The sequence below is a fragment of the Pezoporus flaviventris genome, unplaced genomic scaffold (assembly GCF_033815535.1).
Source record: "Pezoporus flaviventris isolate CSIRO_AGI_PZ_B2104156 unplaced genomic scaffold, CSIRO_AGI_Pfla_v1 ptg000055l, whole genome shotgun sequence".
Lineage (NCBI taxonomy): Eukaryota > Metazoa > Chordata > Aves > Psittaciformes > Psittacidae > Pezoporus > Pezoporus flaviventris.
Genome location: NW_026892603.1, coordinates 4,822,621 through 4,850,416, shown reverse-complemented (window position 1 = coordinate 4,850,416; position 27,796 = coordinate 4,822,621). Strand labels below are relative to the sequence as shown.

General features: G+C 41.5%; 1 protein-coding gene across 2 annotated transcripts in view; it reads left to right on the top strand.

Moving 5' to 3' along the window:
- Nucleotides 1–3,319: 3,319 nt before the first annotated feature.
- SCIN (scinderin) overlaps nucleotides 3,320–27,796 on the top strand; it is a 47,663-nt gene continuing 23,186 nt past the window's right edge. The window contains exons 1-4 of one of the 2 annotated variants that reach the window (XM_061469252.1): nucleotides 3,320–3,593; nucleotides 7,687–7,841; nucleotides 9,350–9,511; nucleotides 20,099–20,248. In XM_061469252.1, coding sequence (XP_061325236.1) covers nucleotides 3,380–3,593; nucleotides 7,687–7,841; nucleotides 9,350–9,511; nucleotides 20,099–20,248 — 681 coding nt within the window. In that variant the 5' untranslated portion in view covers nucleotides 3,320–3,379. The remainder of the gene's footprint in view (nucleotides 3,594–7,686; nucleotides 7,842–9,349; nucleotides 9,512–20,098; nucleotides 20,249–27,796) is intronic. The other variant, XM_061469253.1, reaches the window with a different exon arrangement.

The window sequence follows — 27,796 nt, the reverse complement described above, 5'->3', positions numbered from 1 at the left end:
TGTTAGTTCCTGGAATTTTAATTCAATGCTGGGCACCAGCCTTGTAGAAGGACTATAAACTTAGACTTCAGCAGTCCATACTGAAAGTTATTCCTACTTGGAAAGATGCTGGGGCTTAGTTTCTGGAAGCACCTGCAAGCACCACTTTGTTTTGTTGCAATCCCTACCCCAGACTGGGACAAAAATTAGAACTCGGCACGTTGCATTCTGTTTTTTCAGATGTGTATACACACCCACATATAAGCAGTATATTGCAACAATACTGTAAGGGAAGAAGATCCCTTAATGCAACAAAAGACTTTGGAAGTAAATGAGCAAAATCAAATGGTAATTTTTTTCACAAGTCCTCGATTCTCTGAGTCATATCAAACCTTTGAACTCACTATGTTTGTATCTATCTCAGCTGTTTTAAGGACTAAATGAGGAGCAGGAACACCTTCTGACACTCCTGTGTGACCTTTCAGTTCCTGGGAAAAAAGCAGGCATTTAAAGATGGCCACACCTCAAACAGTGCAATCAAGCAGGTAGAAATCTACAGTTTTGTGTTCCTGGTCCAACAGCAGCTGATTGCTGTGTCTGACCTCCCCCTGAGAAAAGGGTGTGAGGCAAATTTATTTCCCTTTGTTACTCCAAAGCTGAAACAGCACTAGGCCTTTGCCACCCTTCTAGAAAGGCACAGCTGATCAGCAAAACATACCGGTTAGGAACTGAGAACAGAAATCTTTTGACAAGTTAAGGTGGTCTGAAAGTCCATTACAGTGCAAGTTCTGCTGAGTGCAGTAATTACAATTTGACCCAGGACTTCTGAGTCACAAAACCAATAATGTTTCGTAGTCTTCTCCACTTCAAATACTACGTCAAAAAACACACAGCGGCACATAAAAAGTAATTTTAAATATTCTTTCTGAATGTACAAGTCCGAGGTTATTTCTCATTTTTCTCTGAAATTTTGCTTTTGAATAACTGCATGTTGGAAAGCTTTTGATATTTAAAATGTGACGAAAATCTGTAATGTTAACACTTCCAGTGCTTATTTTTGCTACAAAAAAATAGATGGAAATAGGCCAAGACAAAAGAGTACTACTTTCTTAAGGAGGAAGATTGCAAAAGCAAGATTTGCAAACAGACAAAAATTAATATTGAAGAGTGCAAACAAATATCTTGTCACTTGCTTCAACTGAAGGTTTTCTTTGAGAAGCCAGTAACTGATTACACAGTTCATAATCCCAGTAAGCCAAATTTTGGCATGAGAAAACTCTGGTGTCAGTATTAACATCCTTTGTGTCCGAATAATGCCACAGACTTTGAGACAAAACAAACTATTCTTGTGTCTTTAACCTTTGGCCATTGGTGTGTGATACTGGGCACAGTCAATGCTGAACAAACAGCATCAGTGTGCATCTCTTGACAGCAAGGGGGATTACAGCTGAGAGCAGCATTTGGTCTGTGATCTGAAAATGTAATGCTAGAATAAGGAGATGTAAATTTGACCAACTGGCCTGTGCAATCTGTGCACAAACAACCTCAGCTTGGCAAGACAGGCAGAACAGGTAGGAGACATGAGGCTGCATAACACCGGACTGCTTTGAGCTCATGTATGGGCAAAACTCAGCACAGTTCCAAAGCAAGTGCAACTGGCCAACTTCGGAAGAACTAGTAAAGCCCTACAGTTACAGTTTGTGGTAAGTCCTACCTGCACTGACCAAAGCAAACTAATGCACAAGAATGCAAAAAGGCATGATATGAAAAAAATCTGCTTCATGTAATTATGTGACTAAAAGTGAAAGGAACAACTGGCATAGATGGAAGGGTAAACTTGAGAAATCATTTATGAGCATTTCAAAACATCTGATACCGTATTGAAACTGGAACTGCTGGAATTTTTTGGCTGCTCTTCCCGGAGTTTTTCTTCTTCATATGGTGAACAGTCTGCAGAAAGGCATTTCGTTTGGGAGGCATAGTGCTTTATCAAGCAGGGTCCCTGCAGCCCTGGCAGAATGAGGGATAAAATGCTTAGCCATGAACTGCTGAAGGTGAGCTGTGACATGTTCAGCTGGAGCTTGGACAAAGCACAACTCCTTCAGGTTCTTTTTAAACAGTGGGGATAGAGGTTAGGGTGCCTGTACACCTCTGTTTGGCAAGCTGCTGAGAGGATGCTCACCAAAATGGAACATGGTAGTACGTACGCGTTGTGTAACAGCATCTTTTCCCTCATAGCTAAACTGTGCACCAGACAGTATAGAAAGAAGGCAGGGAAGATAATTAGATTTCTTAGATGTGGTGCTTTTTTTTTAACTTTTTGCCAGAGAAGATGCCTCCAGTTGCTTTGTTGCTTGTAGCACTGCCTCTAGTGCTATTGAGGTAGCCCTGAACTGCCCACGGGTGGATACCTGCATTCTTCTCGTGTTAACTTGATAAAACAACACAGTGGGGAAATATGAGCTTCAAAACTCACCCAGGTGAATAAAATGATGATCCTAAGCAAAACCCTCTCTGAAACCTGTATTTCAATATACTGACAGCTTCAGCTGTTTCTACCTGTATCCTTCCTAGATTAATCTACCTCTTATCAACATCAGATGAAAACAGTGATTTGCTGTAATTTTCATGTTGTGATAGCCTGCCAGGATGATGTACCAACCATTTATAGACAAGGTGGGTTCAAACCTTCTGGGTTGTTGTTGTGTGGTGTCAAGAAAACAACAGCACAGTGCTTTTTCCATTTTCTGAGAAAGGATTTATATACATTCTGGGCTTCATCTGGCATCTTTCAAAAGAGACAAGATTTTTCCCCTTACAAAAAGATTCCTTATAACACTGGACAAACAAAATGAAACTGCCGGATGGAGAAAGACAGCTGTGCTCTGCCGTTCCAATCTGGGGTAAAACCAGAGCCCGACAGCAAGCACAAGCTATAGGAACTGTTTGCATTCTGATACTAGCAGTTTACAAAACCAAGGCAGGTGTGATCATTATACAAGCAAACTGCACAGCACTGGAGCCCTCGTCAGTACTGGGTCAGGCTGGTTGTGCTTTGCTTTTGTGACTTTTGGGTTTTTTTTTCCTTCTCGTTTTAGAACAGAGGAAAACGACGCATCAGCACCAAGGGAGGTGGATGTTTCACCCCACCTCTGCCGCAGCTACGGGTGAGTTTAGCAGGCGTGTTGAAAAGTAACAAAACCGCTGCACCGGGCAGCAGCGGGGCCGGGCGGGGAAGCCGCATCCCGCGGCCCGCCGGGACGTGCCTCTTCCACCTCGGAGGCTGCCGGGCGGGGCCGCCCCGCTCCTCCCGGGGGGGGGCCGGGCCTGGCCGGGCCCTATAAAGGGCGTTATAAAGGGCGGGTCGCCCGTGGTGCTTCTCTACTCCCCGCTCTTTGCTATGGCCTCCGAGCGGCCCCCGTCGGCGTTCGCCGGGGCCGGGCAGCAGAGCGGGCTGCAGGTGTGGAGGGTGGAGCGGCTGGAGCTGGTGCCGGTGCCCCGCAGCCGCCACGGCGACTTCTTCGTGGGGGACGCGTACCTGGTGCTGCACACCGTCCGCCGGCCCGCCGCCGCCGCCTACCGCCTCCACTACTGGCTCGGTAGGCAGCGGGACGGTGCGGGGGTCCGGGATGGGGAGTAGCGCGAACATGTCCTCGATGCTGCTGGTGAGGTTTCTGACGGCTTGGCTGGTCTGCGGCGGATGGGGAGCTGAATTTTCCCCCTCCCTTTTCACAAGGGCTGCGTGCATGAAGCTTCCAAGTTGAGGCGCTCAGTAACAGCGCTACAGCCAAGGATCGGGGCGATGCCGAGCCTCGCTGCGAAGAGTGTAGCAGTGCGAGCGGGCTCTGTGGGTGAGAAAATAGGGTGAGACAGAAAGGTGAACGTTTGCGTGCTTTGTGGTGTTAGCTTGGAAAAGCCCTGAAGATTTGCACTCGAGTCTTTGCTGCATCCAACCAATGAAATTCTGATGGAGAGTTTTCTTGCCTTTGTTTCTACTAGAGCTAAAAGTCCATCTCAGCCATCTCCTTGTGGCATTGTTGTCCAGATGTTGCCTTTTCAGACGTTTCCTGATTATACAGAGATTGGAGGCAAAGTCACCGTTTTTTTCTGTGAAACCTCCTCAATATCAGTCTGACAGCCTCGTAAAGCAGTCAAAAGTAATAGGGAGCCCTGCAATTGGGCTGTCTTTTGCCTTTAGCCTTGCCTAGCACAGTGTTTAGGGTAAAATAGAAGTCTGACATAAGGACGCATTTTAGGTGACTTTCTCATCTTCTGGAGGTTTTGTGAGACTTCCTTGTCTGGTCACTAAGACATCCAGCCACAGTGGTTGCTCTGTAGCTGCCTGTTTCTTCTTTCACCATCGGGTTTGTGTTTGTAGGCAATCATCTCAGTGAAAGCACATAAAGACAGGTCAATGTGCATTAATGTTAATGCGATTGAGTTGCTGTGGTTCTTGTTGTACTTTTGGGTGCATTGAAAAAGAATAGCAGATAAAGCTGGGATTGCTTCTGCATAAATATTTCAAGCTTGTTTAGTTTTGCATGTGTTATGAGTTATCCAGCTGGCATGTGGGTTAGTGTCTGTCTTTGACAAGAGTATAATCGTGATGGCAGTGTAAATGAATTTCTGGCCGATGTTCTTATGCCAGCAGCACTGCTAGTTAGTAGCAGGGTTCAGCTGTTTAGACCTTTGTTAATGAAGGTAGAACTACTTACATAGGAGTTAAGGTGTGGTAGGCATCTCCCAGGGAAAGATGGCAAGGATTCTTTGCAACTGGAAATGATGTCAAATCGGTGACATTTGCACTGATTAAAACATCTTTGCTGTTGCCTAAGGAGCTTTAGTGGTAAATCCTGCACCTCTTGTGTTGATGGGGTGATACCCCAGTTGACTGTAGGGTGGCTAACTGCTGGGAAATCCCTTCCTGCTTGCACCAGTAGTGGGACAGAGATGCTCAAAGACTTCTGCAAGCTTAATAGCAACAGGAGACCAGAACTTCATCCATACAAGGTGTATGGGGAAGGGTAGTCACACCGAGGGCAAGAGTTCGTATCATTTTGGTATTTTTGCTGACCAGTTCTCATTGCTGTTATGCACACCAGGCTTTTCCTCATTGGTGAACACTGTATAACCTGTGGGCCAGTAAGACCTCAGTAGGGTCTTTCTGAAGACTTCCCATAAACTGTCTCTGAACACCTGCAGTCATCAGCCAGATTTCAGGATGAAACACTTAGGAAATTGGATTGGTGGAAGCCCTACAGGCTTTGAGCTTAGATACTTAATGGGCCTTGCTATTTGGTGATATGGTCCTGTTCCTGCATGCCATCTGTGGCATTTGTAACTGTGTGGGCCTCATATGGTGGCTTTGAGTATGAATGGATTCTGACTTTACCAAATATGTCTCAAATTTAGAAGACCATTGAATTTTCATAACATGTTAGTCACAAACTTCCTCTTAATGTCTTGCTTGGGTGTACCCAGAAGGAAGTCTAGATCATGGGAGGATGGTCTGTGACCTTGATATGCTGACAGTTTTGTGCTGTGATTGGCATCCTAGGATTAAAGTGACCAAACAGTTCAATTGTCCTGAAGCTTCCTATTCAAAAGCCACTGTTTTACCAAGTATCAGTGAAGTGCTGCCGAGATTGCATAATTTTGAACAAGCTAACTCATGTGCTGCAATGATGTTGGCATGGATAAGCAATCCGTGTGAATCTGTGCTGTGGCAGCTGTGTCCATTTTTAACTTTGCTCAGAGACCCTGGCTGGGTTGTCTGCACTAGCACTTGAGGGATGTTTTAGTAACTAAATTACTAATCCTAAGGGAGCTGTCTCAAAACTATCACTAGTAGAAACAGCCAGTATAAGACTACTTGTGGGAGTAAAACTAGCTATACTCCATATCTTAAATAAAATCATGCATGGTGTTCTTATCTCTTCTTTTAACCCTTGTTCTCAGATTAAGTGATAAGACCTGTTCATGTGAACCAGGATCTAGTCTGGCAAAAATCTTGATGTTTCTCCTATACATATATCTTTTCTTCCTCATTTATACCTGCTTGTGCCTCAAATTCAATGTAAATCTGTTTTTCATGCAAGCTTGAATAACCTCTGCTTAGACTGACTCTCATTTGTGGTTTTTAAACAGGATTTCACAGAGTATTGTGTTGCATAGCAGCTGTCACACCAAGCCTGCTAGTGGCTCTTACCTCTAACAGTGTTCTGAACGCCTGTGTAAATGCAAGCAATAAATCTGAAGGATCCAATTCCAATGAACATAAATAACTCTAAAAACAAACAAATGAACACCCTTCCCCCCTAGCTTTACCACCAATGTTAAGGTGGTACCCAAGTCTCAGAAAGCATGTTGCTGTATATTGAGTTCTTCATTCTTCTGTCACTGAGTGATGGGAACATTCTCCCCCCCCAGGATTCTGGTGTTAAGTCCTGCTTTTAGTATTTGTTTTATCTTTTTTGGGTGGACCTCATACTTTGTTCTTCCCTATGCTGCTTTTATTTGGATCTTTTCCCTAGTTCATCCTTGCTGCTTTCTGGAGGTTTCCATTGCACCTATGTTACCACAAAAGCTGTGACGGTGGTACGGCTCCTGGGACACAGGGTCACAGTTGGTCGTGGGCAGTGGGGAGTCATCCTATGGTATTTGCACTGCTGGGCCATGAATAGGGCGCTCTCTCCCTAAGAGAGGAGCTAGGTCAGTGGTACCGTTAGGCATCCCTCTTCCCCCTCTCCCATGCTTTATTCTTTCCTAATACCTTACTGACAGACTTCCTGTGATACCAGTGACTCACAGTGGTGTGAGGTGGCACCAATACCAGACTACACACTTCCCCTTCTCCCACAGTCTGAGAGTTATCTCTGTTCAGACTGCCTGGGACTCTATGCTTTTTTTTCCACTTGGTCACATAAGAAGCAAGGAAATGGTTAATGTAAGTGAGAAGCTGCTCTTGAGAATTGTTGTGCTTATCTCAAAGCAATCAGAACTGCTGAAAATCTTAATCAGAAAATGTATAAGCCTGTCTTAGAGGTTTTGTTTTAATACATATCCTGATCTGCAATGTGATTAGGCCATCAACAGACTAGGTAAGGAGGGCATTTTGCCACAGTCCTGGTAAGAGTCTAATCCCTGAAAGGTACAAAACAAAGTGTGACATCATGAAGCAAATATCTGAACCCCAAAGCTGCTTTTTTTTCTCCAAGCTGTTCCAGGCAATCTGATAAAAGGTATCTAAGCAGAATGCCTTGCTTGCATTGTAACGTCAAGAGGACTGCTTTTGAACTATTCTGACTTTATAGCTTGGTGAGTTATTTGCATAAATACATGGTTTACCATGTAATCAGACCTATGATGTGAACTTCCTTTGTTGCAATTCAATTTGGAGTCCAAAAATCATTACTGCAGACACTTGCTAAACCAAATTAATTAAAATGTTCCCTTGCTCAAAGAGAATGAGAGAAGAAAAACTTCGCTATTTTTCACTGTTTTCCTTATGAATGCAGTTTTACAAGTAGTTAAGTAATTTTCTGGATGGTCATGCATTTAGTGGTGAGCAAGGTTATGACATACTGCTTTGTTGCAACATATACATGGGCTGTACAGCCTGCTGGAGGCAGTGCCTGATTGTCACACAATTTCTCCAACGGGATTCAAAGTTATATTAGTGCTTTATAATATTTCATCTTATTTCAGGGAAAGAATGTACCCAGGATGAAAGCACAGCTGCAGCTATCTTTGCTGTTCAAATGGATGACTATTTAGGAGGCAAGCCTGTGCAGAGTAGAGAAATTCAAGGATATGAGTCTACTGAGTTTGTGGGCTACTTCAAAGGAGGAATTAAATACAAGGTAAAGATCCATCTGTCAAAATGTATTCTAAAAAATATATGTAACATTGTGCCCTAAATAAAATATTTTGCTTTGTAAATGGAAAGTTTAAATAGTAATTTCTTAATGCTTAGTGGTTTTAGATCTGAACCACCTATTTTAAACTGTAGGAGACCCAGTAATTGTACGGAAAGCAACAGATTGTTTACCAGCGGCTCTTCTGATATGTGAAAACCTTCCCTTCTCTTTCCCCCCAAAATCTAGCTATCCTGAGATTTCATACCTGTGTCTAAGGGAGCTCACAGTAGGGACTCTGGGAGATGGTAAATATCACAAAATTCTTTTTTATAGACTGAATCATTTTGTGCAAATGCAGAACTCGATGTGCTTAAGTGGTTGAGAACATGAACAGAATGGAAAAGACCATAATCTCACTTTAGTCTAAAAAAATATGCTTTTGCAGTCCTACTGCAGGTTTTTGTTTCACGGTAGATGATAAAACCTCCCAAATACTTTTAATGATTTTTCTTTTTCTTTTCTAAGATGTTTTTAAAGCCCCCTTGTGTCAATTCCAGAAGCTGAATCTCTGGAAAGATTTTTTTTTTGCAACATCTTTGTTAGGTTTTTTTAAGAATAAAGTAATGTATCTTCTGAAACTGTCCCTATAGCAGGTGCTCTGGGAGCTGTTGCTCAGTCAGCCTTTTATTCTATTATGGAGGTTTGCAACTTGTTATAGTTTAAACAAGCAATTTGAAGCCTCTAATTCTGCTTGCATAAGAGACTTTGGCAGTGACCTGGCCTTTTACTTTTTCTTTGTAATTTCAAGAGCCAGTTCCCATTCCAGCCAAAGATCTGGGTCTCCTGGCAGAGTGGAGAATATGCTCTCACAGAGGCAGACAGCCAAGCCAGTTTACAGGAATAAGTTATGCTTAAATTTCAACTTTATAGATTTTAAATCAACAGTTTGGTTTCGCTTCCCCCAATTTGGTGCCCCTTGTTAGGTTGCTCATATGGTGCAGATGTTCCTTCTAGAGAATTACAGAGCTGCTGTGGAATTACCCTTTCTGCTACACATCACCGGACACTAGAACAACCCAGACCTCCGAGATGTAAGGAAGCTGAGGAAAACTTATATAGGGACTGCATGTTCTGTGTTTCCTCAGTCTTTATTGGACAACCTACTGACTTTTGTCCTAACAGTGTGGTTTGGTATTACCTCATCTTCTGGATGATGCATCAGAGTGCTGTAAATCCTGTGCTTTCCCTTTGCCCATTCATCTGAAAACCCTTTGAAACATGGTGATGTCTGCTCCCTCTGATAGAAGTTCACACCTGAGGGTTGAGCAGCAGCAGCATTTGCTGTGTCTGTCTGGCTTGTGGTCAGCACTGCTAAACAGTATATTATTTTGGCTCCACTCTCACTGCATAAACTACTTTTTTTTTTTCTCCTGGTAGCTCCTCACTTGTAAGATAAAGTTTGCCAAAATCAAGCTGAAATAAAGCTTGCTGCTTTGTTTCATTTTATTCAGGCAGGTGGTGTCGCCTCTGGATTTAATCATGTTGTTACTAATGATCTGAGTGCCCAAAGGCTTCTGCATATCAAGGGCCGGAGAGTTGTAAGAGCCACGGAAGTCCCCCTGGCTTGGACCAGCTTCAACAAAGGAGATTGTTTCATTATTGACCTTGGAAAGGTAAGTATTTCTTAGAGCAAAACACACTGAAAAGTAGGAGGTGCAACATCCCTTCTAAGGTCTGAATCATCCCCTAAAATGCACAACTGATTTTTGTCACTCACTCAAACTGATAGGAAGAATTTGATTTAGAAAATCAGTTTGTGTCACAGCACTTTGAAGGTTCAAAATTGCCATAAATGTTTTCTGAAGTATGCACAGATTATCTTTCAGGAAAGAGTTCTCTTTCCCACTCTAGGCATTGGCATATTTTACTACTGATATTTGAACGTTAACCTGTTCCCAGTAAGTTCTGACTACCTTTGGCACTATGAACCAGCTGAATGAGATCAGTGCTAGGGTTCAGGGCAGAATGCAGATTGGACCTTTCTCTCAAGAGCATTTCTTCGTATTTCTAAAACTGTGTTAAATAGCTGCAAAAGCAGTTGTGTTAATAAATGTCATATAAAGTGTTATAAAACTAATATTTCAAGAGATCTCTTGAGAAGCAATCCTATACTTCAAGGTTTTCTATTCAAACCAAGTAGAGATAGTGCACATGGACAGATAATTTTGCTTGCTTTGGGTGATTTAAAATATAGTACTGTCACATCATGATTAAGACTCTGATACTAAAAGTAGCAAGTGGGTTGTAGTCCCCTCTAGTTAGATGCTAGTTATCAATTTGAAATGATTCCTATGCCTGATATGCTGGCACGTAGAAAACAACGTATGATGGAAAAGAGCTTATCTGCAAGGCAGCATCTTCCGTTGGTCTTAACTGTAATGCTCCACAAGGAAGTGGTCAGTTACTTTAGCAAGTTTTCAGAGAAGAGTTCCCTGACCTACTGAAAAAGAGTTCTTCTGAACTCATGTTATGCATTTGGCTTTTTCCTCTGAAAAGCATCCCCTGGTGTGACAACTGAAGTTGTTAGTATCAAGTAGCTATATTGATTATATCTGTTTTTTATAATGCTTAGCAACCTTCAGGTGGAACACCAGCCAGTGTTTTCCCAACATCCCATATGGCAGTGTGGTCTAATCAACCGAAAGAGTCTAATGATCAGTATCCCAACACTTGTGTCTCAATGTCACTTTGCAAAGTTAACACATAGGAGATGGCCAATTTGGAACTAAATACAGAAAAAATGCTGCTTTTGCAGTCAGGCTGTCACAGGTCTTGAGTTCACCTCCCATGAACATGCTGTGGAACTGGTGTACTCCATGAATTTGGCTAGTCCTGACCTCATTGTGTTACAGTTACCCAGTTCACCTAAGGTAGTTTGGGTCACGCTTCAGGCATGACAATAACACTAATATGTAGTGTTGTTACATGTATATCTTGGCTCTCATCCTTTTTGATGAGATTTGTCAAGAGGAGAGCACTGCCACTGAACTATTTAAATGCCACATAGGTTCATTTCTAATACTGAATGTACACTGTGAGCCTTTCTCATACTGCAGCATCACTCTGGTTTCTGATTTCCTGTTTGACAAGAGAGGTCAAGCAGCAATGCAACCCTGTGCCTTTGCAGGAAGAAAGATTAGATTTGAACAGCGTCTAGATCTCTTTTACCATGGTATGGGAAATGGCACTCAAATCACATGACTAATAACAGTTCTTGGTCTTGCTGTGTCAATGGTATGTGAGGGATGTGTTTTCTTGGATGTATTAAGGAAAAGTGTTTCAGTAGACATCTGTAGGAATTTCATCATAGGTTATTATATAAACCAGACCTTTCCTGTGGAAGATGAAAAGGCAATGCATGACATAGTTCAAGATGAAGATGTGCAAGTCTAGTGAAACGCCTATAGAAAAATAGGGGTGGTCAAAAAGACACTGTCACAGTGGCAATCTTGAGCAAGTTTTGTAACTATGCTTCAAGCTGAAATAACAATTTCAGATTGAAATTTCCCATGACTAGAGGTCCACTCTTAATGGTTAAGTCTTTACAGGAGCTCCGAGTTGAATTTAGCAGTAGTTCTCAGCAAAAATTAAAGTAATGGAAGAGCAATAAAGCAACATGAAGTGATCAGCTGATTTTACTGAAAGCTTCTTAACTCAGTTCAGGAAGCTCTGCTGTATGAAGGCTCTCTAAAGTTGTATCCTTACTGATCAGCAAAAATACTTTCTACACATTTGTTCAGCTAGAGCTTTGTGAAGTGTAGGACTGGATTCTGTCTGTCTGACTCCCCTCCTGATGGGCAGCAGCGGCAGTGCTATCAGCCACAGGGCTGCAGAGGGCAGCGAGAGGGCTGTGTACCGCTAAGCCTCCTGGAAGAAATTAGGCAGCCCTTAAAATAAGGGGAAATGAGGAATGTGTGGTAAGTACCAAACAGTTCTGAGCTTGGGCCTGATTGAAGCTGGAAAGTTTTGTCAGTAGAATCAAAGTTCTGCTAATGAAACAGTACTCTTCTTCCCAAAGGAAGAATGCAGGCAGTGAGATGATAACTGTATCTCAAGTTAAGTGAAGACTAAAGATAGACTGCAGCCAGTTGTCTATTCTTCCTATTCCTATAGTGGTGGTTATAAACTGAATTATAAAAAGCCATGAGGTTGCTGGTTTGAAATTTAAGAGTCTATGATGTGCTTAAAAACAACTTGTGCCATCCAGTAACCAATGTATGTACTTCTCAAGGGCTCCATGAACCACAAGAGAAAATTATGTTAGAGCTCAAAAGTATGAGATTGAATAAAGCTGTTGTGATCATGTATCTGTCACTGTGCTTCTACCTGAGCTCCTGAATTAATAGGTATGTCAAAAAGGAAAAGATTGCTGCCTTGCACAAAGACACTAGAAAAAATAAAAGCAAAAAGGCTGACTTTTTATCACATCTGCTTTTCATAAAACCTGTTAACCTGCTATAGATTAAGTTATGTTTGCAAAAAGAAAATCAACTTCTGCTTTTTTCTGCTTTTTAACAGTAAAAGACCAAGAGAACATATTTTTCTTTATGATTATGCCTATGGGGTATCACATTGCATGTTAAGCACAGCTGTAGTTTTGCTTGCTCCTGTTTTGCTTCTTGCCTGCACTCTCTTCTAGGTGGCTTTGCTTTTCTTCCTTCAGAGAAACCAGTTTAGAATCAGCATATTAATTGTATTAATAAAGTCCCTGTTTGTATGTAAACAGAACTGGAAGAGCAGATTCTTGCATGTTGGGGTTTGTCAGTTTAAGTTTCTCATTGATTTCCCTGGCATTAACAACTGATTAGTCATGTCCTTTTTCCATGTTTTTTCATTCACATGTTTCTCCTACAACTAACATCTTCCTCAGTTTCCCCCAGCTAAGAGCTAAACTGTTGCTTGCGCTGTAGTGGAGAATTGCCAAACAAGTAGCAGAGCTTGAGGAACTAAACTGCTTTTGTTCTTTATTAACTTTGTGGACTTTAGAGTGTGTTTCTGTCTGTGCATGGTGTATCTCAGTAAGCAAACACACATTTTTGTGTCATTCCATGAACCAGTTATTTTTACAGCTCCAGCAGTTTGAACTCCAGCATTCTGGAAAATTTTATAGTCCCAAAGTCATCAGATGGAGAGAAAAAAACAAAACAAAACATTAAGCTTTCCCCACCTTCAGTCAGAGTTTCCAGGGTATGTAGTTTTCCTTCATACTCTGTGGACTCGAAAGCTTCCCCTCAGCCCCACTTTTATGCAGAAAAGCAGCTGAAACAGAGACAGTCATTAAAGTTCAAGGTGTACAGCACATACATGTATACACAAGGATTCAGACATGTTGGTTTTCTTCCTGGTACTGTAGGAAATCCACGTTTTGCTCTTTGAGTAACTGTTATTTAGAATGAATATCCTCCCGGTGCTTACCATTTAATGCGTAGTGGTGTAGCAAAAGCTGTTCCTAGCATACACTGTCAAAACAGGTGTGAGAGGAAAAATGAATATGGTAAGTGTATGAATGTGGTACATCTGACTTATTTTTAGTCTAACAATTTGTTCCAGTTGAATCAAATGGGAGACTCCAGGACTGGTTACAAAGGCACTATTGTGATTATACCAGGGCCAGGCTGATGGTGGCCCTTGCAGCATTCTGAGTGAATTCAGTTTGTTTTGGATTATCAAAACTGTACAACTTTCAATGGCTCAGTGTGTCCCAGTTTACAAATGTAAAAGGCAGATTGGATGAATATATGAAATGATTTCCACTCCCCCCTGCCTGTATCAAGAATTCAGCAGTCAAGACAAGAAAAAAAACACTGAATAATTTAAGTAGAAAAATGTCTCCAGAAGCTTATATTAACCTGGTTCTATCTAAACATTCTTCTTAATATATATGTCAATTCCAAAAATTGAAAGTTTTCTACATCATTTGGACTTTGTTTTTTATTTAGCACTTTTTTATTAAAAAATAATACTTGCAACAAAGCCCACATCACGCGCCTGCTTTTGAGCTCTCCGTTTTATTTCCAAGAAGTTTGAAGTACAAACACTAGGGTAATGTGCCTTTGTTTTACAAACACTTTTAATGAGAACTGAGGGCACTGAAAGTATTTGTTGTTTGCAGTTTATATAAAAACTTTTTTGCAAATCTATTTGTATTTTGTATTGTCATTTTTCCTTTAAATCTCATAACTTTAAGAGACTAGACTTTAACAAAGAACAGTTTCAGCTAAAGTGGACTCTTGCCCTATTGGAACAGCTGTTTATTAATGACCATGAAGAGAATGAATGGAGCCTCAGCTGAGTGCATGCCAATTATTTTGATAGTAGCATGACAAGATATGTATAGAAGCTTTGCCAATATTTTTGCTTGTTCAGTCTGTCTGTAGCTTGGCCAGTTTTATTCTGCTTCCCTCAAGAAGTGTTATCTAGAGTTCACTCACATGGGAGCATGAGGAGTGCAGGCTTCTTTGGGAACTCCTGCATCACAGCACCTCTCCTCCTGACCTGCCTTTCTTTAGATGCTTCATAATCCTTTCTTCTACCTGCCCACTGTGAAACCACTACAGGGGCTTTCTGTCATTTGGTTATTTGCTCAATCTCTGCTTTCTTAGAAATGGAAGCAGCTAAGCTTAAGAGAAGGGAGGAATTAAGGCAGTAATAACCTAACAAACCCCTTGCTTTAGCCCTTTTGTGTGAGTTGTGAGGGTAAAGAGAATGTAGTATGGTGTTTCACATGAGCAAGCAGATTTAGCTGAAGGACTTTGTTTTGTTTTTTGCTAAGCCCCTCTGCTTCATAGCCTTGCCTATGTACCTACTGTTGTGGTTTAGAGGAACAGAAGAGAACACCTTCACAAACATACTTTGAGTCAGAATAAGTTATGTCATGTTGACATGACAGGATCCACACTACAGTTTTAACTGACTCAGCTAAGTGCGGTAATATTTTTATATTTTTTATTTATTTTAATTGAGGTGCGGTTACATTTTGGGAGCATGTTCTGGTTCAGATGCAGGCAAAGGTGAACAGCTTTAGGGTGCCTCAGGGCCTGGCAACACAGAATGGAGGCACAGCAGCTTGTTGGTACTTTGCTTAGTCTGTCCTTGCTGAAAGCTTAATTTTTTTATTTTAATATTTTAAGATTAGTGAGATTTAATCTCCAAAACAAGCCACTGCTATTTTCTACCAAATTGAAATTTCACAACAAATTTGCTTTGAATTAGAAACCTGTCTAATTTATTTAGCTTTTTAATGTCTCTTCGTGTAAGAGAATGCAAATCAGAAATTACAGTGTGGGCCTGGAAATTACTAGGTGTTCCAACAAAGATACAGGTTTAAAACACTTCAGTGTTGAGGACATGTTTGTAACCAGAACAAAACTGAGTTCTTCACAGATTTAAGCTTCTTAGGTTTTGCTTTCATTGCCCTGACTAAGACTTACAGAAAAGACACCAGGATGCAGAGTGTATTTTCATTTGCCTCCAAACTGAGCAGGCTGCCAGCTGAACACAGAGGTGGCTGTGTGTTAGGAGGGAAAACTTGGTTTTATGTCACTCCTGAAATAAGCATGTTTTTCCTTCTTTTACTCTACATGCCCTTTGGGACAGGAGTGGGAAGGCAGGAGGAATACTTTCACAAGCCCCCTCCAAACAGCAAAAGGTGCCAAGGTACTGGAGTACATGCTCATGAGCCGTGCATGACTATGCTGCCATGCACTGCTGTATAGAAGCTAGATGTTGGGTCATTTTTAATGTGCTATAGAAATCTTGTATGACTTGCTCAAGGTCGCTCTCAGACCGGAAATTGCCAGGGATAAAAGCAGTAAATCCAGCTACTCCTATAACTGGAAGACAGAACTGTGTCCCCAGAATGCACAGATGAGGAGAGACATGTGGGTTGCATGGCACAGATCTGGTTTGCCTTCCCAACCTCCCTCAGAAGCTCTAGGGTCATCATTGTGATTATTTATGATAACATTTGCTGACCCTTAGTTGCTAATTGTCCCACTGTAATATGACCAGTATATTGATATCAACAAACATTAATATCAGGTAATAGAATAGCTCTCTTCCGTATTCTCTCTCTCAAACTCTGTTAAAGAGATTAAAAACCCAAACCTGCGAGTACAAACTTCCAAAAATAAACTGAGCTTGGCATAAGAAAAAGTGATGAATGAAGTTCCTTTTTTATTTGAGGGGTGTGAACACTTTAAGTCTATTTTCATTTTAATGGAAACATTTTTTCTGTCAGCCTGCCAATTCAAAATAAGGTTAGCAAAACAAGCCTAAAAATAGTGAAGGTGTAGTACACCTAAGAAATTGTGAAAGTATTGACCGAGCTAAAGTAAATACCATATTATGACCCTAGTTGAGCACTTTATATGTATAATATATGTCTATAAATACATGAATACTAGGATACAAGCCAAAAGCTCAGAGGTCTGTTGGACATGGTTAGCTAACTAGCTGACTGTATTTCAGATAAATATAGATCTATAACATTAGTCTTGTCAAGAAGTTGCTTTAACTAAAAAAAGATATCTTTTTCTGACTTTAAATTGTTAAACCCCCCCAATCTGCCTAGGGATTGAAAGGGGTAAACTCAATCGAAAAGACAAGCTTGTAAATATCCAGCTGAGCTTCTACCATGAGGTCTCAAAAATAGATATATTTAAAAATAAAGATGATTTTACTTCGGAAGAGAAAAGAACTAAATCTAAGCTCCTGAAAGCTTGTAGCACTAAGTGCTTAAGACGTTTGTTTAGTGCTCATAGTAAATATGATAAATTGTTATATACTTTGAGACCTTTGTGACTTGTCGCTGCTCACTTCCTTCTATTAGATTATACTGTACATGAAGTTTAGCTTTCAGGGTTTTAATAAAGAATACTGTCTTTATTCTCTAGTGCTGAAACAAAATCAGATTTTTGTTTTTCTAGCTTTTAAAATCAATGTAGTTTTTTTTAAGTAACCAGGGAAGATTAAGCTTACAGGGAGAGTATGGTTTATCCATGTGAACTTCATATCAAAGATGTTTTCAGACACTGCTTGTTGATGCAACTTTTTTATGCAGTAGGAGAAAACCCTACCACAAAGGTCTCTGAGAGTTACAGCTAACAAAATTTCATGTTTATTTATTTTAGTTTAGGACAAAAGTATTTAGGCCACATTATTTGGGGGAATGTTTCTGTAGTTAAGGAATGTGGGCTCCATAAGGAAAATAAGTCTGCAAATCAAAAGACCTGAAATCCATTACTGTAGATTCTTATTGGAAGTCTGGAGCCAGTGGGCTGAAGGAGAGCCTAGTTTAGTCACTTGCTGACTGAAGGCAGACTGGGAGAATGCGCTGTGAATGCAGGGTAGCCAGAGGGTAGCTGTGCGGTGGGACAGATAATGCTAAGACATGCTAAGAAAAGAAAATGTAAATGTATTGTCTGAGAAGTAAAGGTCTTTGTAATTTGGAGTGACAATTTAGTTCTCACAATATCCTTGTGGTCAGTGAGGTAAATGCTGTTCATTTTGTAGATGAGAATACTTGTTTGAGATTGCATGGTCAGTTACCAAAAGACCAAGTGAAGGCAGACACGTACACCTGGAAACTGAACTTGTAACCCTTCTGAATGAGTAATCTCCATGAACTGTAGCATACACACTAAGGCAATAGCTTCATAACCTCTTCAGCTAATTCTGTATCTATGTCTTCTTCCTCTTATTGCTTCCAGATAGGGAACTAAAAATGTCTATTAATTGCTGCCATATCTTTAGTGATTCCTGTTTTGCATGTAATTTCAAATAAGCTCAATTAGTAGGAAGTATGCCAAGATGAGCATGAGTAAGTTTGGGTGCTGAAATTCTCAGAAATTAAAGGAGTCTGTGTTTCAGGAAGCCTCCCAAAACTTGGGAGTTGTCTAAAGCAGTGCATGGCTATAATAAATATATTAAAAGCTCTGCTGAAATTGAAACTTTTTATTTTCTACAGACTCAAGGCAGTCTTTCATTAGTTATTTAGAAAAAAAAACCAAACAAAAACCTGTTTCCCCAAATATGCACTAATATTTTCTTTTCCTGTGGAAACATTGAAAGCCTGATTTAAGATAAAGTTCAGACGCAAAGCCAAGCATGTCTCCAGATTCTGGACACTCAGTAAGCTGACAGAATTTAAACCAGAACTTGGAAGCAGATTTTTTTATTTTTTATTTTTTATTTGTTTTAAGCCTACAGTCCTGTTGCTAAAGGCAAGCTGAAAACCTCCCAGCTTTTGTTGTGCAACATCTGCAAGTTGAAAGGCATCCAGTTCTGGGAACCTGTATTATCCTGACATAAGCGTGAAACTTCTTATTTGAAGGATGCTTCCAAAGGGGAGGGAACTTGGCTGTGAGATCGCTGAGGTTTTCTTGTTTGCTGTTTTTATATCTGAGCTGGCAAATAGTATATACCAGAAGTTGCTAGCACTGTTTTGCATGCAGGTGGCGTCAATATTAGCTGTCTTCTATAAGTCTGCGTCTGCTAGTACTGAGAAGCTGTGCTACATTTCTCACTTGTTGCAAACTACTATTTCAAGTACTGTTCAATAACAGTGGTCAGCAGAAATGGCTTTAAAAGCTTTTTTTGAATGAAACAGGTTTTCATCCAAAAAACTAAGTTTTATACAGCCTGTAAAACTAAGACCCCATAACTTAACTCAGTGAGGGTCCTGATTAAATCCTTATTTGTAGATGAATACAAACCAGTTAAATCTTTTAAAAAGTTGAAAATTATAGGGTACCTTTATTTCGGTACTGTTTGGGCCAGTTGATAGAATCAAATCACTTTCTTCCGGGAGAAGGGAGTCGGGGGGGAAAGCAACCAGCCAAGCTAATTAGTTCCCTTTGACTAGTTCTTTCCAGCTCAGCCTCTAGCAGCTCTGTGGCTTATGTTCTGCTGCTTTTACTGATTTTCATCAAGACTGAAATCTAAATTCTTTATTCTGAAATGCTTTGCATTCAGGATGAATAATGGGACTTGCCAAAACTAGGGGTCCTTGGTCTGTGGTGTGACTGGGTTAGGTGACCTGTCTTTAGGCTGATTCTGGTGGCACTCCTTCCTGAAAGGTGCTTTGGGAGCACACTCTGTTCTGGTTGAATTGCACTTTCCCAGTCATGTGCAGGGCAAGCCTGTTTCCTACCTATTCAGCCAGGTGAGAGGAAGGTCTTGAAGGCCTGTAAGATGGTATCTAGGGGTGGGCTACTGCCACTAGTGCACTCACTTGTCAACATGAAGAGCAGCTTCTTCAGTGCCTGAGGAGCTCCTTGCAAAGGTGGCAATGGCAGAGGGTTGGCCACTGGGTCAGCAGGTTACCTGTGGCTGTTTGCAGCATTTCCTGAACAGATCTTCTACAGATGTGTCTCTTGTCTTTAGTCAGTTCCTGAGGCAGGAAGGGTCCATCTTGTGCTGGGGAGGAACTGACCAGAAAACCAGGGTATTCCTGATCTGTAAATATTTAGAAGTAATTTAAAAAGACATTTGTGATAACAACAGTTGGAAGGGCTGGCATTAATCTGAAGTTAATGAATTTTTATGAGCATTAGATTAGCTGTACACTGAGGAAAAATCTTCTGGTGAAGAAGACTTTGCATTGAAAACACTGACGTCATCAGTTTGATGTGGCTTGATGCAGCAGAGTGTGCAACAAATATCATTCTACACCAAAAAGTCACCAAAATAAAAACTGGATTGAAAGATCTAACATTCCTGTGCGTAGCACATACAGTCAGGATTTCCTTGGGATTTTGAAATTACTTTGTTTCTTGCCACAGATGAGAACCGGCACTCCTGAATAGCGTAGATGAGAAACTGCCAGATGTAAAATAAAAACCAATTTGCAGTAGCAAATTTAGGACTTTCAGGTTCTTCATATATATATATGAAGATATATCTGTATTTGGGATAAAACTCAGTCAAACCAGCACTCTGACTATTCTGAGATTAAGTGATCTCCTAGTATTTGGATACTAAATTACATTATGTAAATATCTTGCATATTATAAATATCTAGGTGACTTAACAAATCTCTTCTGGAAAGTACCTCTGAAAGATGCAGCTTCACTGACATTCTCATGACTTAGATCCAGTCACTTTATAAAATTAATATTTTATTAATGATTAAGTTTATTAATGATTTTCCTCACCATTGAATCTTATTGCTAATGTGTGTGTGCTTTTAATTATTATAGGAAATCTATCAGTGGTGTGGCTCATCATGCAATAAATACGAGCGGCTGAAGGCTACTCAAGTTGCTGTCGGCATTCGGGACAATGAACGAAACGGAAGGTCTAAATTAATTACTGTGGAAGAAGGGAGTGAACCAGACCAGCTCATAGAGGTATTGTGATATACATACCGGTTACTAACTTAGCTGTGAATAAAATGTTTTTATGCCTCAAGAACTAAATGGGATTTGTCTCAAGCCTGAAGTTCTTCAAGGATTCCAGGAAGTCAGATTTAGGTTATGGGAGGCCAGCTTATACTTCTTTTCCCTCCTTATCCAAGCACTGTTAAATTCATTGGGCAACAGAATCTGAGAGAATTGATCATCTGGGAATACCTTTTCAGGAACTAAATGTTTGCTTTTTTATTTTTGAGTTAGCCGTAAGGTGTCTGAATGAACAGCATAGCTCACACCTCAACCACGCCGCCGGCTCTGTATGGGGAAAGAGCAGCATGGAGGTGGGACAGAACCAAGCAAGAGGAAAGATACAGAATTACTATGTCTGTGAAGCAAAAAAATGTAGCAAATTCCACCGAGATTCATGAAGCCAAGCAGGCTGCCTAACCATTTCTATGACAAACTCTCCTGCAGCTGGCCTCTAGTAACCCTTCTGTACTTAAAATGTTTAACCATTTACTTTAAAAAGAGTCGAAAGAATATTACAACTTACAGAGTTTTCAGATCTTGGAAAAAAAAAAAAGCACTGATTTTTTTGCAGGCCACACATGCTAATTAAAGCATTCATTGTCACTTTTCATTGTGTGCTAAATTAAGCCTTTTCTGTTCATTCTCCAAAAAGAAGGAAGAGGGAAGCAGGGTCATAAACCACTCTCCAATAAAATGGAAAATGTACAGTTGGAATATTGTCTTGTACTTTAGATTAACTTCAGGAAGTAATGCTAATGGTGCATGCAGGTATGCCATTAATTTTGGTGGTGCTTGCATTCAGTTTTGTCAAGTGCTGTGTAAATAGTTATTACCTAAGCACAAAACATGCCAGGTGCTGAGTTGCCTCCTGTGGCCATGCGGGTGATCACCGCCCCTTTGGATGATCTGTACATCTGCTTGCAAAGGCATTTTTTGCTATGGGTTGTAAATACACATGTGGTTGTGCTCAAAGTAGGGGAGGTGGCACCCAGCACACCACAGATTTTTGAAGGGTTAAGAAAAAAAAACAAACCCAAGCAAAAAAATCCTTTTCCTGGCTTTTTACTTCCTTGTACAGACTTCTCACACCAGCTCTGATGTGGCACATGCTTTACACCTGTGACTTTTTTTTTTTTTTTAATTTTTAATTAGGATATAGAATCACAGAATGGTTTGGGTTAGAAGGGACCTTAAAGATCATCTGGTTCCAAGTCCTCTGCCATGGGCACGGACACATCTCACTAGACCAAGTTGCTCCAAGCCCTCTCCAACCTGGCCTTGAGCACTGCCACGGATGGGGCAGCCACAGCTTCTCTGGGCAACCTGTGCCAGGGCCTCACAACCCTCACAGGAAACAATTTCTTCCTTATATTTAATCTAAATATCCCCTCTGTCAGTTTAAAGCCATTCCCCCTTGTCCTATCACTACATGCCCTTGAAGAAGACCCTGTCCAGATTTGTTGTAGGCCCCCCTTTAGGCACTGCTATATGGTCTCCCCTGAGCCTTCTCTTCTCCAGGCTGAACAGCCTGTCTTCATGGGAGAGGTGCTCCAGCCCTTTGATCATCTTCGTGGCGTCCTCTGGACTCGCTCCAATAATAAGTGTTTTTTTATAATTTTCTATTTATTTATCTTACGTTTATTTTGTTTCTATTTCTATTTAATATTTTTATAATTAATCTTTTCTTCATTTGCTCAGTAGTATCTGAAGAAGTTTCTGCTGTTTCTTTTTGCATTGTGAATATAGAGGGAAATAAAATGGGTAGTTCAGAGCAAGTAGGTTCATGGCTTTCATTACCACCACTGTCATGAGCCTGATTTGAGTGAGTTTGTCATCATCCAGAGCTTACCTTCTAGCTTGCATTATGCTAGGTAGCTGTGTTTTAGGAAGTGCTGGTCACATAACAGGGTCTGCAGCTCAGCTGTGTCTGTGCCACTCCAAGCTCTGAAATGTGATGCTGGTACACCAGGAGGGTAGTTAACCTCACAAACATATAAAACTTATTAATTCCTATTCCTGTTAAAGTGATATCCAGTTCCTGGTGCTCTTCATTTTGATTTCTCCTTGCTGTCACAAAATGGTCTTTAATTTGCTATAGCCCTTACCCAGGCTGACTGCCCTGCATCAGGAAGGATGGACTTTTGCCATCTCTAGCTGTCTTAGAAAAAGGCTGATTTATTTACTAGGGAAAATAATTATGTACTTTAAGTATTTATTTTGTCATCCAGTATGCCACTGAAATCGGAATGAGATTTCCTGAAATCCTCTCTGATAAGTGTCAGGAATGATTTCCCCTGCTGTAAGTAGAAATCTGCTTCCATACGAGTGGCTAAATGGCTAAACCTGCTTGTGCAGTGCTGCCAGAGAAGTGTTCACCAGGCAGGGGCTGATATACCCACCACGAGTACCGAGGTAAACAGCCAACAGCGCTCATAGCCCTGCTCTGTAAGCACAGAGTCCTGACTCCCAGCCAGCAAAGGAAGACTGCTGTGCCTGTACCCACAGAGGCCAGGCACAGGCTCATTCCACAAACCCTGCCAGCCTTCTGTCCTGCTACGGGATTAGCAGAGGTAGCAGTGGCCATGCCAGGCTGCTGTTTCCAGGCCAGTCGCTTTCCCGCTAGGAGCTGGGGAGTTGCAGGTGAGCTGAGCTAGTCTGACAAGGGCAGTTGCCTACTCACAGCTACCGCTTTAGCAAGAAGTGGGAACAGGCTGGCACGGCTTGAACAATTTGCTCATGGGAGAGAGCATGCTGTAGGGCTGGATCAATTGATGTGACAGGCCAGCAAGATAGAGCTTGCTTGCCCTGGGAAAGGAGAGCAGCTAGAAGCTGGGCACATGAGTAGTTTTGATGGCAGCAAGCCTGTTTTTCATCTGCCATAGTGACCAGGGGCCACTTGAGAACACAGTGACCATCCTGTGCTCGCACTCAGGAAATGCAGCATGTCTGGAAAGCTCAGACCTGCAGTGAGAGCACAGAAGGTCTCATAAGATGCTGCAGGAATCACTAGAACTCTTTGGCTGCAAGGACAAGGCAGAAACTTTCTGTGCGGGCACATCAGAGGTATTTGATCTGGCTGTTTGTACTTGAGGTGAGGTACCAACCAGCAGCGCAGTACAGGGTTGCTGCCTCATAGATTTAGAAAGTAACAGACCACCTTGGACAAATTGCTGCTGTTGCTGCTCAGTAGCTGTGACTGGTCTCCACAGTCGCAGCTGCCCATATTAAAATGCACCAGATGCTGACTCTGCTCTTAAACATGTAAACAGCTGAATAAAGTTACTCATTCTGCTGGATTTTAGGCCTGAATGTTCAAATTGTGTTACAGGAAATTTTTCACCTGCATGAGACCAACCCAAAAATAGGTCTTAGCAATGCTTGAGTCAGTTTGGTTGCTCTAGAGTCACCACATTAGGGTTAAAGCTAGCCACGCTTCTTTTTTTAACTTTAACCAAAAGGAACACTAAATACATAGTTTCAAAACTGACCCCAAATTCTCTGGGGTCCATTGTGGGCCCTGTTGCTTGTCTTTCTGACTGGTTACAGTCACAGTGCTGCATTTGGATGCCCAGGAGATCGCTGAGGCCTGAGAGAGCAGCCACAGTGCCAGGTAGTCGTACTCAGGACAGACAATTTTCTGACTGTAGCTGGAATCTCTCCTCTAATTCTGAAGAGAGGATAGCACTGGGGAACCTGAATTTTAAAAACAGTTCCCCATGATCTCATTATGTAATGTCATGGGAAATGGTGAGTGGGATGGGTGATGGACTGAGGTACCCTGTCTCAGTGGAGTTATTGTCCACTGTTTGGCTAGTGAATGTGTGAGCTGTGCTTCTGTAGTAGTAGGGGAAGTAGTAGTGAAGGGGAAAGGGACCTGGGGGTCCTGGTGGATAGGAGGATGACCATGAGCCAGCAATGTGCCCTTGTGGCCAAGAAGGCCAATGGTATCCTAGGGTGCATTAGAAAGGGTGTGGTTAGTAGGTCGAGAGAGGTTCTCCTCCCCCTCTACTCTGCCTTGGTGAGGCTGCATCTGGAATATTGTGTCCAGTTCTGGGCCCCTCAGTTCAAGAAGGACAGGGAATTGCTTGAAAGAGTCCAGCACAGAGCCACAAAGATGATTAAGGGAATGGAACATCTCCCTTATGAGGAGAGGCTGAGGGAGCTGGGTCTCTTTAGCTTGGAGGAGACTGAGGGGTGACCTCATCAATGTTTACCAATATGTAAAGGGTGAGTGTCAGGATGATGGAGCTAGGTTTTTTCAGTGATGGCCAGTGATAGGACAAGGGGCAATGGGTGTAAACTGGAGCATAGGAGGTTCCATGTGAACATCAGGAAAAATTTCTTTACTGTGAGAGTGGCAGAGCACTGGAACAGGTTGGCCAGGGGGGTTGTGGAGTCTCCTACACTGGGGATATTCAAGGCCTGCCTGGACAAGTTCCTGTGTGATGTACTCTAGGTTATCCTGCTCTTGCAGGGGGGTTGGAATAGATGATCTTTTGAGGTCCCTTCCAACCCTTGGGATTCTGTGATTCTGTTTTCAGAGTAATGGCAAACTAGAGAAACAAAGAATTGGAAACATCTTTGTTTGTGAAGTTTACTAGTTGGTCAGGAAGCTGAAGCTGCTTGGAGTAATGCAGGAAACAGAAATTCAGTTCATCACCCAAGAGAAAGATGCAAAGCACCCAATCCTCCATTTGTAGCACACCAAAACCTTGATCTGGTATGGTATCCCTACAGATGAAATAGGAGAGGAAGATAAAGTCTTAGTATAGTTGTTTTACTATATTTGTGCAATTTGAAATACTAGACACACTAAAAGATTTTTAGTTTGACAGTACTGTGCTGACTACATGGATTTATCTCCATGTGGTACATTTCAAGTATCTCAGGCAGTTTGACAGTGTGTCTGCAGGGTGTAAAAGCCAATCAAAAAGGAGAATAGACTGAGTTTTAACTAAGCTAAGTATTGAGTCTGCATCTGTCCCTTCTGCTTAATCATGAAGTGTTCAGCTAACACTTTTCAGGATGGTTCTGTTTTCTACGAAGTCAAAACTGTCTGATTCTTAATACTGCTTCATCATTCACCTACAAACTAGTCGCTTAACACCACAGCTCTTGGTAGCATGTGATTGCTGCAGTTTTTACTGCTGAGGCTCTTGGCTTTTGTTTAATTTTTGCAAAGGTTTTTGATGTTCATGCCTGAAACAATAAAACCTGAGGAACATACCTGCTGAAGCCTAAAACCACATGAAAATGAAGGATCATGTTAGCACGCATCTTTGACATTGCTCTTCTGCCTTTAAACAAAAAAATGCCATAACCTTGTTTGCTCAGCACTTGCAGTTGTCATGTTCCTGGTTTTGTGAGAGCTCTCGTGACCTTACAACAGATGAATGCAGACTCGCTTCTCATGAAACACTTGTGTAAATATTCATCTAGTTTAAATATTGAACAACAGAGGGCACCTTTCCTTCTTTCTAATAATGCAGCTATCTCCTCCCTCTTTTTTCTTTAAAACTCCTAAGTGACTCTAAATCCTGAGCATTCCTGAATGCCATTGTGTTCAGTGGTGATTGTTTTTGCTAACCGTGCGAATAAATACTACACAGAAGTATGGTAATGGTTTGATCACATTACAGCCAGTCATGCCTTTCTACCTCTGTAACTGGAAAGGGACTGGTAGCGCTACACGGTCCTAACTCAGTCATGCGGATAAAATATCAAAAGCACAGAAAGTAAGATCCCATCACAAATGCAAGTAACAGAAGCTGCTTCTCTAGAGACCCAAGTAATGCAAACATCACCACAGCTTCAAGCTCCTGTAAACCTTAAATTAGGTGGATAGATGTCTGGCCATATGGACAGAAGAGCAGAACCACCTTCTCCCTTCTTAAATCCAAGCCCCTAAAAATTACTTGCTGCAAACCAAAGATAATTTCCAAGGGTGGCACAAAGCGCAGTGAGGTAGCTGGGAAAAACTAAGGCTTGCTGTGGCTTGTAACTAGCATAAGTGGGTTTGACAACGCAAGGGCATGCTGCTCTGAAGGAGCTAGGCAGGTTCCTGCAGTCCTGTCACCTGGATCATTGCATAAGGCTCGAAGAGCGGTGCGTGCCCCACCGGTTTGTTTCCTTCTCCTTTCCCTGAGGCAGCAAGAGTAGGATCTGCCATCCCAACCCTGCAAAAACTGCTGCTCTCATGGCATTTGCTTTCTTGCTCCCTTACTTTTGGTTGTATTATGAGTCATGATAAGGAGTCTTGTTTGTTTTGTATTGAGAGGAGTGGGGGAACAGTGAGAGTGATGCAGGAGGAGGAGGGGTAAATTCTTTTGCAGAATACAAATTCCAGGCATTTATTAGGGATTAAACTGTTGTTTAATCATGTAGCTTGTACACAGCTACATGATAAACTTAGAGCAGTGAATTGCATGTAACTATTACGGTCCAGCCTGACCTGTTAGCTTGCAAGAAAATGCCCAATATGAAAAATACCTTAATGAAATCATATTAGGCCAAATTATCCATGGCTTTGGGGATATGTAAGCCAAAGTAGTATCTTTTACTATCTAAATTGAGGTAGTTGGAAAAAATGAACAAGCTTCCAGGGATTTTTGTGAAACATACTAGAAATTAATTTCAGTCCCAGGGCAGAAGCAGTATTGAACAGTCCTTTCCAACGGAAAATTAGTGCATTGAGAGAGGGGCGAGGACAATGAAAATTGTACCAGTCCCCTATACAAAGACTCATCTATGCAGCCAGACACACAGGGAGAAGTTAACTACACTTACCTGAGAAAGGAAAGATTGAAGAAAGCTAATGGGCAGAAAACAGCAGATTACTATAACTATACTAACTATAGTTACTAGCTGTAGTTGCATTAGGTACTCAAATGAACCTTCTCAGGCTGCTTTGAGACTACGGATCAAATTTACCCCTCAGGAAGACAAATTTGCTTCTTCCCTGGAATGCTTTTGGATATATGCAGGTGTCAGCAAAAGCACAGTCTGGGTCTTGCCATTTCAAACAGTAGGAGTTTGTAGGATATGAACTGATAACAGTTCATGGGGAAAAATACTACACCTGCTTGTGCACCTTTCACAGCAACATCTGTCCAGTCTTAGGAGTGTCAGTTTATTTATCATTACACTCTTTAATTAGAGTTTATGATAGGCTATGAATGTGGATGCAAAGTACAAACCCCGTGCCCTGCAGGGCGCCAGTTTCAAGCTGTCAAACCCAGGTGTCCTGTTTTCTTTCTAATTACTCGGTAGATCTCCTTCATTAAGGGCAGTCTTTTTTCTTGATGCAAATTGCCATTGAAAGGACTCAATTACACAACCTGTGCTCAGACAAAGCAGGCATGGCCTGGATTTCAGCAGGCTTAGCTGCTTTGCACCAGCTGAGCATTTTGTCCACTGTTTTCCCCAGGCCCAGGTAGAAAATCAGCAAGTCCTCTGCCCAAGGAAGGCAGAGGACTCTTCAGCTACATTGTGAGTTATCCATAATGTTCTTCAAGC